The sequence below is a fragment of the Thermobia domestica genome, chromosome 2 (assembly GCF_964235325.1).
Source record: "Thermobia domestica chromosome 2, izTheDome1.hap1.1, whole genome shotgun sequence".
NCBI classification, from domain to species: Eukaryota; Metazoa; Arthropoda; class Insecta; order Zygentoma; family Lepismatidae; genus Thermobia; species Thermobia domestica.
This window is the reverse complement of record NC_137455.1, coordinates 110273962-110289327: the sequence shown is the minus strand read 5'-3', so window position 1 is coordinate 110289327 and position 15366 is coordinate 110273962. Positions and strand designations below refer to the sequence as shown.

Below are 15366 nucleotides of genomic sequence, written 5' to 3'. Positions count from 1 at the left end.
TTAAACGTGTTTGTGTATGTCATATTTCTATTATTATGAGCACGTTCATTTCGTCGTTTCTTCTTCTTTCTTTTCTTAAATATTGTTCCCTCAATGACATATAATTCTCATCTCAATATAATTTTGTCTGTTTTGAATTTCTTGCTGGTTATATACGTTTCCGTGCAGAAACCGCTGATCTCGTAAGAATATATATATATATATATATATATATATATATATATATATATATATATATATATATATATATATCCCGTAAATCTATGCCTATATTCATACCCACGCTTTTTTAAATAAAGACCTTGAAGTCACAGTTACAATTTAGCTATAATTTATTCATAACTGCCGAAACAGAATGATTTTCGAAAAATGAATTCAAAAACTACTCTAGAAAAGAATGTGTTCTAAAATGTGTGCACACACTTTATTTTATATATATATATATATATATATTTAAGTTCCACTAATTTCTCTGTAATGATTTTCCGCGGCCCACTCTCCCTTTCTCGCGTGTTCTCTATTCTCCGAACACGTAATCAAACTTTGACCTGCCCACACATATTTACATTATATCATCTAGGCACTGCTTCAAATTCATCCTGCCATTGCATATAATCAAATAATATTTTACTTTCTTGTTCTTTCTTTTCCTGTTTCTCCCATTCTTTGATAACAAAACGGTTGCCACGAAAGCGCAAATCTATTTAGATTCTTCAAAGTACTTTTGTCTTTTTATTTTTGTATTCTATGCTCATATTGAGAATTTTTTCTAACCACATATGTTGTGTACATTTATACTTTGCCTTATTTAAAAAAAAATGTTTATCAATATAAAGTAAACATTCTTTAATTGAAGCCTAAATAAATGAACAGATTATCTAGTACTGAACTTACGAAGAGATATATTACTATGTAAAGGAATACATGTAAAAAAAAATGCTCTTTGAAACAGCATGTATATAGTACGTGATATATATATTGGAAAATTCTTAGGATCTGCTAACTGTTATCCTTGATAAAATTTTATATTTCACTTAATGATTTTTCTAATTGACAAATTTTTGAATTTATTGTTCTTAAGATATAAAATGAATTTAAGAAAACTAAATGAGTATCAAATAAAAAAGTAAGTTCACTGAGATATTATTATTTACATAAGCTGATAATCTTTAGGTTCATAATTTATTTCTAGACAAATTTATACTGATAGATAATATCTAATAACATTGATAACTACTTATATATATATATATATTTAATGTTTTAATTCTAAATCACAACGAAAATTAAATTGTAACATTTTTGTTATTTTTAAAAACATATTAAAGCATTTGATCGAGTAACTAATATTTGGTCATGAAAACATGATACAGTGACATTTTGTGAATTTAATTATCGTTTTCATTAGTCTTTAAATGAATATTTTCTTTCATATCCAAAAAATAAGATAGCGATACATACAATCTTTAATTTTCTTTTCTCCCAGCTCACATATTCTTTGATGATGCTTTCGAGTTATCTGATGAGAATGAAGATGAAAATGTTGTGAACAGATTCGTAAAATTGCTGGTGGAAACAATTGATGAAGCAGCTACTCATGTGCACGAAACAAACATTAGAATTCGTCCACCGAAGAAATATCCTACGCCATATGGTGGTCGCTTGATGTGGACACTGCCTGGTAAAACAAAAATGATTGCTCATCTCAAAGATAAATCCAAAATACGACATAGGAAACGATGGAGTCAGGTAAAGTTATTTTAGTTTTAGTTTTTTTAGGTAAATATAATCAGAAACTTACAGAGAAGATTCTGAAAGTAATATTCAGTTAGTCATACTGTATTTATGCAAAACATGGAATTTCTGTATTTGTATTTCTTTAAAGAAGGAATGATCGAAATTTGAAAAATATAGTTTCAAATTCCTAAATGAAAGGGAGAAAACAAATAGAGAACATGAAAACAGAAAACTAAATTTTTGTGGATTAATCAAATGGCCAAATTGTAGTAGTTGTTATATACGCTATTGTTTAATAATACTTTTCAAACATGCTTGCAAACCCATTAAACTTATGCAGCATTAAATATTCACAGAATAAAATTAGCTTATAGCAAATCAATTATTATTGTTAGATTCTCAAGAATTAATTCAAGTATTTAATTATTACTTTCTATATTAGAAAATAATTTCATTTTAATATAATTGATTAAAAGGTGAAAGAATAAGCAAATCTCGACATATGACCAAAATTATGCTAATAATGTTCCATCAAATATTGTATGTTAAATATACTTTTTCTTCACCTTTATAGGTAATGTACATGTACTATCTTTTGGGTCACCGTTTAATGGAACTTCCCATACCTGTTGACCGAAAAGAAGTGATGGCAGAAAATACTTTTCTTCTCACATTGGACGGAGATATTGACTTCCAACCGGGTGCAGTGCAATTGCTAGTGGATCTTATGAAGAAGAATAGGAACCTAGGAGCTGCTTGTGGTCGAATCCACCCTGTGGGTTCAGGTAAGAACAAATTCTCACCAATGTATAGCTCTGTGATACATATCTTCATATAAACTGAAATGGTAACTATTGATTTTTAAAGTTTAAAAACAATGCATTTACAGTAACATTAAGTCTAGAACCAGTAGGTAAATAACAAATTATCTTAAAACACAAAATGTGGTTCATATCTTTGCCATTCCTTTGCTCACACTTTACCAAGCATTCACTTCATCTCTTTGAATTACCTTCAACATAAGAAAAACAATAGTCTCTACTGCAAGGGTTATTTTCTCTGATATGAAACATAATCCAGATTTTCACAACATATGCTTCAAATATATAAGAAAGTAAATGATATTTATGTCACGTAATTGCAGATGTTTAAGGAATATGCTAAGAATGATGAACATTTAAAGCATGTTTTACTTAAAGTAATGCATTTCTAATCTTTTCTCCATGTGTTTATCAGGTTTCTCTTTGGTTCTAGGCATTATAGGCCGTACATTTACAGTAACACACACGTAATGCTTATCCATCAGTATTATCACATACGTAATGCTTATCTTAAATTTATGGCCTAAGTTTCTGAATGCATATTCCATCAGAATAGAATTATTATTGAGTCAGCAATTGGAAGAAAGAAATAAACACCAAATTGGAAATTGAATTTTAACCTGGATTCATTTTCTTTCTGCACTTTAAGAATATTTTCAAATTTTGCTACACGATTGGAGTAAAAATTCTAAATCAGAATGCAAAGTGCGGAAACTTTCTCGTGTGATTTTGAATTTGCCGTAAATTTAATTAGAGGCTGTAGGTTAGCGCCTTCAAGACAAAACGAATTCCTGAATTTTTACAAGGGAGATAGGAGCAGAGGCGAATATTCCTACCAACCTATTAGACTCTTACTTTCACTTAAGCTAAACCTCAAAACACTTCTAGCTCCTCAACTTCACTGAATCTCGATCTTATGATAGAGAGAGGGAGAGAAAGAAAGAAAAAGCAATTCATTTCTTGCTTCATGGAAATAAATATCAAAATAAACTCTTTCAAGGTATAACTAGTTCCTTTGTCAATGTATCTTCTTCCGCTACGCCACTAACTAAAATATATCTTCATATTGATGCTGTCAATTCGTAAAAAACCTAAGTTTAAGTCTAGAACACCTGAAAATAAGTAAGTTTAATCTACATTTTTAGATACATTGATTAAAGATGTAGAAGTTGCATCACATGGAAAATTATTAAAAGGTAATAAGGTATGTCACGTCTTAATGTTAAGGAAGTATTTTTTTGGGAAGAGTCGTTAATTACAAAAAGTCAGAATGTCACAAATGTCACAAAAATGAAATATCGGAAAAGTAGAGCGTATTTTCACTAAAAACGTTAGATAATTATTAAATTAATCTATAATTCAAGAAAATCTTGACTGACACCTATTCCCTTCTTTTAAATACAATTTCTAAGACAAGACTAATAATGGAAACTGTTTTTATGCAACTGTTTTTCAATTCACGTGATGAATGTATAGTGTGCTTTATATTCAATTATTTGCTCATCTTAAGCAGAAGAGTGTTTTTTTCTCTCCGCTAATACAAAGGCCTTTCTCCGTACCCTTGTACCCACTAAAGAGAGTACCAACCTCATTCAATTTCACTTGCTCTTAATCTTTTGGCACCTCATAACCCTCAAAATTACATCATCTGATACCTTATTCAATCTTAACATATGTCAAACCTCTCCAATCACTCTATTGACAACAAGAATAAATTGAGATAAGACTTTGAGTTAGGGTGAAAACTAATATCGTGAGATTAATCATCCCTAGCCAGAAGGTTAAATAATAAGTCAACAAAATTAAGTGAATTATCTTATTTCGTTTGCAATAAATAGTTTATTAAGAACATATTTTATGTAATACTACAGGTCCCATGGTATGGTATCAGATGTTCGAATATGCTATTGGTCACTGGCTGCAAAAAGCAACAGAACACATGATTGGCTGTGTACTTTGTAGTCCCGGTTGCTTCTCTCTCTTCCGTGGTAAAGCTCTTATGGATGACAACGTCATGAGAAGATACACAACACGATCAGACGAGGCCAGACACTATGTGCAGTACGATCAGGGTAAGAACTGAATTTCTTCAATATTTATTATGAAATTCTAAGATTACTGTTACTAGTTCTATTATGTTAATTAATTTTCTGGATTCCATAGAAAAAACATTTTAGCTAATTAATTTTGCAATTATTATTAGCAGCAGCGACAGTCAACATTTCTTAATTTTGTAATACCTTCATCAAACTGGAGACAATTCTTGACATAGAATTTCTTGCCATTTTATCTCTTGCTAATATGAGGGCTATTATAACGGTTCTTTTATTATAGCTTGCAATTTAAAGTTACTTTGAAGCTACTGAATATGTAATTTTATAATAATACAGAATACTAAATTAACTAGTTTAGACCGTACTTCTAACTTGTAAGAATATGGAAAGAATATGAAAAGTATGTAAAATTCAGGTTTTGGATATCATGTTATACTGTATTTGTTGGCTATTGCGACTAAAGCAAAACTTTGGAGTGCTGAAAGTTATAGAGAGTCTTAACTTTTCAAGTCTTATAGAGAGATTAATCTTTTGTAGAAAATAAAGAAATAATGTTTCATCTTTTCTTGTTATTGTTGACCATTTTCGAATTTTTATCAAGCAATTCTTGGATTCAGTCCGAGAAAGAAATAAAAAAAAATTAACATATCACGGTTTGTCCTTTAGGCTAAAGGAGACTGACTGTTAACGCAATGAATGATTATGAAAGAATTGATGGGAAAATGTGGGAAAAAAGGGGAGAATCCCTAGAAAGCCACGGATATGGTGTTCACCACAAACTCAAATGGCTTGAGATCGAAACAGGGACCCTTCGCATCAAAGGTAAAAAGTCTACAACTGAACCACCTAACTTTCATTTAATTACTCTGTGTACCCAGGAGGTGAGGTAGTTTCAGATATTTAACAGCACCAAATTCATTTTTAGAACATGAACAATACAAAATGAATCACAAATAAATAACTTATTAATTTACTCCACAGGAGAGGATAGATGGCTCTGTACGCTGCTTTTGCAGAGAGGTTACAGAGTAGAATATTCTGCTGCTAGTGATGCGTACACACATTGTCCGGAAGGTTTTAACGAATTCTACAATCAACGTCGTCGATGGGTGCCATCCACAATTGCCAATATCATGGATCTGCTAGTGGACTACAAGAAGACTGTCAAAATTAATGATAACATCTCAATGCCCTATATTGCATATCAGGTACGTATTATATTTTGAAAACATAGACTTCACTTACTATAAGGAAAAACTCAGAACACTTAAGGATAAAGTATTTAGTGTACCCATTTAAAACTGGAATTACGTTATCTTAGATGAAGTTAAGAAACAAGAACATTGTTCACACATACAAGGTAAATTAGTGATTTTTTTTCTTTCATTTCCTCTTATTGTAGATAATTTACCGTTCAATGTAATAGAGTTTTGTTTTGACTGTTCTCTACGCAATAATATTAGTAAAGAAACATTCTTAGTTTTAGTGATTTATAAATTGCATTCTTTTCTTTCACTACTATCTTATAAAATAGGTAAAGTAAAGACATATTTGGTACCCTAAATCAAAAACCTCTATTATTGCTAAATGTTGTATTCAGTCCTACGTAAGTTAAAGGCATCTTCATTTTTTTTTTTTTTTAAATGAAGAAGTTGGAGGTTGGATTCGAAATACTTTTAAGACCTGAAATGTATTGGAAATGTTGGCTGATTTAGCGCCCCTTTTCGGCACCGAGACTATATGAGACATCAATAAGGTGGAATCAACGTACTGTTTTCAAAATTCAATGCTCCTCTACCGGAAATTGACATGTATTGGAAAACGAAACTAACTTGTACATATTGATAATTAACAAAAGAAGAAAAAAAAAATGGTGAGACAGTATTAGACCTTGTAACCCTCCACAAAATTCCATGTGTGGTTTCTACACAGTCTGATTTACTAAGAACGTATAATACGTAATATGAAAAAAGTTAACTCACTGACTTACATATTCTCACTTCCTTCTTTATTAAAATCTTATAAGTATCTTCTTCAACTCCATAAAGTTGATAATAATCGAAATAATCACAAAGACCATATTAATCTTGTTATGCATATTCATATATGCAACTGACTTATTTTTGACAGTAATTATGAAAATGTGAGTACGTCCGTGTCTTAAAAATATGTAATGTATATGAAAAAAAAACTAGTTTATTTTTTTAAATAAATAATCTGTCTGATGCATGTTATCTTGAGTTCGAAAACTGTTAAGGTTTAACTTTGGTTTAGTCTTACTTCGTTATACAGTTGGAAAATCACTTCAATTAAGTTGTATGACAAGTCAGAGTAGTGATGGCAATTTATATATTGACCACGCGTAAACCAAATAATAATCCGTTTTGCTGGCAGGAGCCTTCACATGCATGTTGTAGTCTTCTTGGAGTTTATAATTTTAATAAGGAGTATTTTCACAAATAAATAATTTTATTTATGAAAATACTTCCTTATTAAAATTGGTTGTTACCATAATATTCTGCCATTACCAGCTGGTCGTACATTGTGCACTACAGTTCTCCGCAAATCTCTTCTTTTTCACATAAGAATACTCTATTTACTATCAAGTGTATTATTCTTTTCTACATTTCTACTTAATTTCCTACTTTGCTTTCTATCGCATATTTATGATTTTTTAAACTATTTCCACCTCGGTTTCTATTCCTCTTTTAACCATTCGTCAAGCATTTTTTATCTTGTCTCTGTAACTTTCGTTATGATTTCCTTTTCTAGTTCCATTAAAAGAATTCTCTGCATACAAACATATTGAACGTTTGCAATAGTTTTCCATTAATCTTTCTGCTGTCTATATTGTTAAAATTAATAACAGAAGAAAAATCTAGAATTTTCCTTTGCTATAAAACATAAGAAAAGAGAAAATTAGAGTGTTTTAAACAAATAAATAAATAAATAAATAAATAGAGCAAAACACAGAAGGAAAATTGTATATGGAATCTGATGTACGGAAATTTTTTTCTTTTACGTATATAGAAATTAAGGATAAAACAGACCTCACTTTCAAAAATAAATTATCTTAGAAGATCGACTAAACATGTCATCTACAATGATTGAGTATTTAGTATTTCTGTTCTTAGAAGGAATTCCTCTTTTTCTTTAAGATGATGTTGAGCAAAGTGTGTAAGATGTCAACTAAATATGGTAAAATATTTGTGTGACTGACTATATTTCTTAGAAATCTCTTTTCCTTCTAGATGATGTTGATGGCTGGTACGATTCTTGGACCTGGAACTATATTCCTTATGTTGGTTGGTGCTTTTGTTGCTGCTTTTAAGATTGACAACTGGACAAGTTTCTATTACAATATTATACCCATTCTGTTCTTCATGGCCGTCTGTTTCCTCTGCAAATCCGAACTACAGGTAATAAGAACATTGGACAAGTCATATTTAAAACATCTTGGAAAGAATTGTATTTGAATTAATCTACATGTTCTCGTTGTTCTTAAACCACTATTGTGGTTGAAAATATTAGATGGTGCAGTCATAAGCCATGTCAGCTATTACACTATAAATGGTGAAAAAGTATAAGATTTAAGTAAGCAAATTGATATACACTAGAGTTTGTAAAACAAAATGACGCAGACATATTGCCCGAAATCGCCCGTGTTGAACTAGTTGTTCTTTAGCTATGAACATTATAAATATTAATATTATTATTATCATAAGAAATGTCCACACTCAGGAAAAATTTGTATCACACTACAAAAGAACTATAAATAACATTTGTATAAAAATAAAATAAAATTAAACTGGAGTTCGAGATGGCTGTTCCTATATCGACGCCATATTAAAAATTTTAAGTATTGATTAAGCAACCAATAAGATCATTTCTAAAGTAATAGGGCATTGTTGACACTTCATGAATTATACTTAGCCAACAACAATGGTCTATTTTAATTAGATTTCGCGCCCTCAAGAAGTATATAGATAATTCAAAATACGAAATCGTAGAACATAGATTTATTTTATAAATCGAGCTACTTTGTATAAGGATTGTACTAAAGAGTGTACTAGGCGAAACAAAAGTAGTTACTAAATAAGTATGTAATAACTGTACTGCTTTATGGAAAACAATACAACAAAAATGAAGTAGAAAACAGGATTGCTCGTGTTAAATACAACATAAGCTTTTGTTTTTTATGAGTACTTTTTAATCCATTATCCTAAAGATTTAGATCGAATTTGATGTTATTTGTTGTCATTACATAATACTCATATAGAAATATTTGAAACAGACATCAGATAAATGTATGTTCTACTTCAATTTAGACAGAATTGTAACCCAAACTCTAGTTTGTCGGTATGCTTCAATTTCCAAAATATAATTTAATTTTCTCAATAAAAATCTTCGTCAAATATTGTGGCCTAGCTATTTTTTTTTTTTTTTTTAATTTAGGACCCAATTACAAATACATTTACAATTAAAATTTTATGCTCTGTTCACGGAGTTGCATAGTACATTTCCATATTTTTAGTCTAAAAATAAATAAATAAATAAATAAATAAATAAATAAATAAATAAATAAATAAATAAATAATAATAATAATACAATTTTACAACACAATGTATAATGCTTAAAGAAAAATATTTCTAAAATAGTAAGATGTTTTGCTAAAATCTTCCTGTCGCGATAGTTCTATCAATCAATTGATTCAACTTACAATAGTTACGAGTATTCTATATATGACATATTTAACGTATAATACTTTGATTATCTTCCAGTAGGTTTTTCTTTGTTATTTACTATTTCCCTCTCCTATGACTGTTGCTAATCCAACATTTCTGTTAGGAAAACTGTTCCACTAATATTGAATATAGAATTTCTTCTGGATTGCATTTAAATATATAACAGTATTAGCTTTGTTCCTAATGTTATATATATATATATATATATATATCTCTGTGTAAGATTCTGAATATTATTATCTAGAAGCTAATTATTTTCTGTTACAGAAAATAGATGGGTAGTCTATAAAGTGGACATATTATTTTACTCTCAATACGTTTTGTATTTCTAGCTGTCTGTCACAGAGTGTTTATTTGATTTTTTAATGAAAACGAGAGCAGATGTGATTATTGATTTACTGTTTTGATGATTGAATTATTAATATTAGAGGTATGCAATTAAAGAGGTTATGAATATCACTTATGCAAGAAAAGGAAAATAAATGTAACTACGAAAGATTTAGAAATGTTGAAAATAATAAATATATCCTGTACGAGTAAATTCAAATTCATATTAAATTTCTAAATACTAATATGTACTGTAGGTTATAATATAAAAATAGAAAGAGCAAAGAATATTGTTTACTCCAGATGACAAGAATAGTTAAGAAGCAAATACGTAGCAAATAAAGCTTTGCCAGTCGAAAACAGTTAATCAAGAATTTATTTAGATTCATAAATATAGGTAAATATTGACAGTGTTTACTGAAAAAAAAATGAGTGTAACTATTTGCTGTAAGACAATATTATCACCCTAACATAAGTTAAATTATATTTTTATATTATTGTTTATTATTATATACCAGATACTAAAAAAAGAAATTGGTTTTTTTTTTCAGCTACTTGTGGCGCAAATATTATCCACAGCGTATGCATTAGTTATGATGGCTGTGATAGTAGGTACGGCGCTTCAGCTTGGTGAGGACGGTATAGGATCACCTTCGGCCATTTTCTTGATTGCATTATCAGGTTCGTTCTTCATAGCAGCGTTACTTCATCCGCAGGAATTCTGGTGCATTGTTCCAGGAATTATTTATTTGTTATCCATCCCATCTATGTACTTGCTCCTGATTTTGTATTCCATCATTAACTTGAATGTCGTATCTTGGGGTACAAGAGAAGTCCAAACGAAAAAGACAAAGAAGGTAAGTGACTCTAAAGATTCAAAAATAAAGTTAAAAAGTTAGTATTTGATATTAACAAAGGAAATGATTAAATTGGATATATTTGTTATTTGTTTTATTACCACTACCACCAAATGTCTTTGAACTTCATCTGTTCAACGCTAACTCATTTATTCAATCAACATATAAAATTAGAATTCTACACACATTGTTCACTATTTACATTAAACCAAGTTTAACAATCTTGATATTGTATTTGGAACATTAAAATATTTAAAATTGTTTACAATGCGTACAAAAAATATTATTTCAAACATCGGTAATTTCTTTCAGTAATATACAGTAATGGTCACTTTTGGCAAAAACCTAGATTTTTTAAAATGATTTTTAAATATCTTTCTTTCCTCATATTATAACACAAAGCATGGAGTTGTTGTCAATTATTTTGTGAAGAGTTTCATAATTTTATTTTGTGCTTGGATTTTATTTTTCCATTCAAACTTGTAAGTGATACTTAACAATGTTATAATAGGTTTTTCTTGACAAAGAGATTGTTAGGTTGATTTAGGATTGTTACAAACTAATAATGATAATTTTGTTCTTTTCACGAAAAACTTTCAAAAAGTTTTATGTAAGTTTATTAGGTATTATAAAGTACAATATGTAGTGATAAGTTTGCTAATAATCTCTCTAACAGTGAATAAGAAAATACTTTCTTTAAGGAGTATGAGGCAAATATGAAACTAAACGGAAAATTGTGTTTCTTAACAGAATGGAATAAGGGATCAGTAACATATGGGTTAAATCTTTGGTTCTAGCTATTTTAACAGGCATGTATCTGACAAGTGAGTTTTTTCACTGACCAGATAAAGGAACGATACACTGGCAAAATGACCAAGCATAGTGTTTTTTCTCGTATTCTGAAACCAAATAATAAATAAATAAATAACGAGACATGAATAATATTAACACAATTTTAAAAATTGTACTCGTGAATAAAACATGACTCAAATTCTTACAACAAATTTAGAACGCCGTCAATTGAAGAAATATGGAGAATAATTGAAGATTTTGTGAATTATACTCCTAATCTTCTATATTATAAAATTGAAAGTGACTATATTTGTGACTCTTAATCTCTTGAACCACAAGACTGATCTCGATCAAATTTTTGACATAGATGCAGTTTTGGCCTGGGAGTGTTTCCAGCTATTCACTTTGACGGTAAAACTGAGGGGAGGGAGAGGGGGGGGGAAGTTATGAAAAATAAATAAAACTTAATAACTCTTGAACCAAACGACCAATCTCGATCAAATTTTCAACATAGATGAGGTTCGTGCTTGGGATTTTTTTTTTTTTTTTTTTTTTTTTTTTTTTTTTATCATTTCACTTTGACGGAGCAACGTTAGGGAGGAGGAGATATACAAAAATCAATATATATAAAAGTGACTGTGTTCGTGAGTTAATAACTCTTGAAGCACCCCATCTATCTCAATCAAATTTTCAACGTGGATGAGGTTCAAACCTGGAAAGTGTTTTATCATTACACTTTGACAGTAGATCTTAGGGAAGGAGGAGGGGAGGAGGGGAAATATAAGGAAATGAATAAAACTTAGTAACTCTAGAACCACCCGACTGATCCCGATCAAACTTTCAACATAGATAAGATTTGGGCCTGGGATGTTTTCGTCATTTCACTTTTACGGTGCAACGTAGGGAAGGGGGAAGGGGAAGATAAATGTAAAAAAATACAAATAAAAGTGACAGTCTTTGTGACTTCGTCACGCTTAAACCACCCGACCGATCTTAACCAGATTTTCAACATAGATGAGGTTTGGACCTGGGGTGGTTTTATCATATCACTTTTACGGTAGAACTCAGGGAAGGGAGATATATAAAAATAAATAAAACTTAATAACTCTTGAACCACTGGACCGATCTCGATCAAATTTACCACCTAGATGAAGTTTAAACCTGAGATGGTTTCTGTCGTACCATTTTGACGGTGTAACTTAAAGGTGGGGGGAGGGAAGAGACCGATATTGACAATGATCGAAAATGACTGATATTAGTATCGAATCCATGGTTTTCTGGGCCGCTGAGATGAAAAGTGACACTCTGGTGCCGTTTAAAACCAAATTTAGCCCCGCAACTTGGGAAAGGGGAGGGATATATATATATATATATATATATATATATATATATATATATATATATATATATATATATATATATGATCGAAATGACCAATATCAGTGTCGAATTCATAGTTTTCTTAGTCGCTGAGATGAACAGTGACACTCTGGTGCCGTTTAAAATTCAAAATCAGCCCCGCAACTTGGAGGAGAGGTATATACAGTATATACAGATTATACAGAATTCTATACAGGTGTATATATATATATATATATATATATATATATATATATATATATAGAATTCTATCATTACCTTTATTTCAATATATTATTTTTTCGAAGTAAAATTCTTTTTTCAATATTTTCCTGATCTACCGAAAAATATTCCCTGGAACGTATTTTAATAACTCATTTGTTAGTTTATACTATACTATACTATTCTTTATGAGAGCAATATTAAACCATTTTATGCTTGTAAGTTTGCAACAAGTAAAAGCATTTTATCTTTCCAGGAACTGGAACAAGAGAAGAGAGAGGCTGAAGAAGCGAAAAAGAAAGCGAAACAGAAGAATCTTCTGGGATGGTTGAATGGTGTTAACAGCAATAATGACAGTGACGAAGGATCCATTGAGTTGTCGTTGGCTGGTCTCTTTAAATGTATGCTGTGCACACATCCGAAATCTGTGGATGAAAAGCATCAATTGCTAAGGATAGCTGAGTCACTTGACTCACTTGGCAGACGACTTGAAACTATTGAAAGGTCTGGCAAACTTTGTTATACTTAGCAATTACTGAAATAATGTGTCAGTACTCTCTTGCAGATTTTAACATTAAGTCTTTTGACTCAATCAGTCATTTTGTTGTTTTATGTATTGTATTGATTCCCTTATCCCTCGTTTTAACGCATAAAAAGAGATATTAGCGATTCAATGTTTACAATTGTCTGTAAGTTCCGATTCTAAGTCTGCAGCAGCTTTTATCTCCAATTAAATTATGAAAGAAAGAGGATTAATACAGTATTGCACGTTTAATTAAGTACACTATCGAATTTGACAGTATAGAATACATGTATCCTATAAATATTCACTATAATACAGTAAATTCAATATTTTAAGTTTAAAATCAACACCCTCGAACTTAATCAGCTGGTTCAGATTTTTGTCCATTGCTTGCGATATCTGAAGACCGGAAAATGAGTGTAGTTCAAAATTCGTTTGGTCAATTCCTTTCTTCTCAGAATTTAAGAATCTGAAGTTTAGGGATAGATTAAGGGTTAGATCTATATGTACTAAGCATACAAGGGCTAATTATTTTGCCTTATTATAAATATATTCTCTTACACACATCAATTAACATTCTTTCTATGTAAGCCAGTCTGACTTCCTATAGTATCACGAAACAAGGTTTTTGACAGCGATTGTTTTTATAATAGAAACTAAGTAAAACGAAAAATATATATGGAAGTGAAATGCAAAACCAGGATCGGACAAATAACGGATACGCAAAAGTCATTCATTTATTACGTAAATAAAAACTTCAGTCAAATGAAGGTAAAAATATTGATAGTCTGTAACACATGTGGCTACGTTTCACTATTAATTTTAGATATTTTTGGATCAAAAGAGCCAATATATTTCAGTCAAAAATTTTCTTGTAGGTCTTATACCTACAGAACTACATATAGTGTAGCCAAACCCAAACTACCAGTTAACTCAATATGATGTGCTAATTCCGTTAAAAAAAAAAAAAAAAAAAAAAAACTCGATTTAGAGACCGTTCAAAAATTTTGTGGCTTTTGATACAAAACTAATTATTGGCCAAGATCGTAATCTTTTGATACATTTTTTGGGATCATTCCTAAAATTCTTATTTATTAACTCACGCTGTATAAAACTTTTAACAAGGTTAAATTCAAAAACATTCTCAAAGAACGTTTGAAGTTCCAAAAGGAAGTTTTAAACTAAGGAGATAACGCTTTCAATAACATAAATTAAAATATAGGACTCTTTCAAAAGTATACTAATTTCTCATTTTCTCAGGAAAGGGGATAAAAGATCAATTCGCGAAAATGTTCCTGAATTCAACACTAAATGGAATGCTACAAAAAATATATACACAACTATTAGCCAGAAAATGAAGACATTTAATATCAATTATTGATATGGCTGGAAATTTTTCCTTTCACCGGGAATCCGAGAAAAATCTACAGAATGACAGGAATAACTATTATAACTTTCCTTTTTGGACAAGTTGAATTGGGTACTGTTAATGAAGCAGAGGGAAAAAATTAATTTCTAACAATGTATTTCATGTATTTTTATAGGGTGCTTGATCCTCATGGTCACATGTTAGGCCGCCGCCGATCAGTTTCAGCTGGAAGCCGCACAGATCACCATCTGGCATCTGTGTCCGAAGACAGAGCAGAAGAAGACCAGCTGAGAGACGATGATGATGAGAGCGAAAGCATTGGTAATTTTTATTTTTAACGATAAAACACACACACACACACAAATAAAACAAAAAAAAAAAAAAAAAAAAAACAGAGTTCCAAATATATTTAAACATGGAGCAATGGGTACATATCAAAAAGCTACTACCATTAATATTCGCTCATAACTATGCTATCTACAAGTGTATGCTTCTTTCGTAGATTGCTGTGCTAAAATTAAAAACATTCTGATCTTATCTGGTTACAGATATCTCTCTG

General features: G+C 30.3%; 1 protein-coding gene across 2 annotated transcripts in view; it reads left to right on the top strand.

Annotated features, from left to right (window-relative positions):
• The window catches only part of kkv (hyaluronan synthase-like protein kkv), a 199556-nt gene that overhangs the window by 167225 nt on the left and 16965 nt on the right, over positions 1–15366 (top strand). For both annotated transcript variants that reach the window (XM_081744907.1, XM_081744900.1), the window contains exons 11-18: positions 1487–1749; positions 2312–2522; positions 4430–4630; positions 5594–5820; positions 7864–8031; positions 10237–10542; positions 13172–13419; positions 14983–15128. In XM_081744907.1, the coding sequence (XP_081601033.1) occupies positions 1487–1749; positions 2312–2522; positions 4430–4630; positions 5594–5820; positions 7864–8031; positions 10237–10542; positions 13172–13419; positions 14983–15128 (1770 nt within the window). The remainder of the gene's footprint in view (positions 1–1486; positions 1750–2311; positions 2523–4429; positions 4631–5593; positions 5821–7863; positions 8032–10236; positions 10543–13171; positions 13420–14982; positions 15129–15366) is intronic.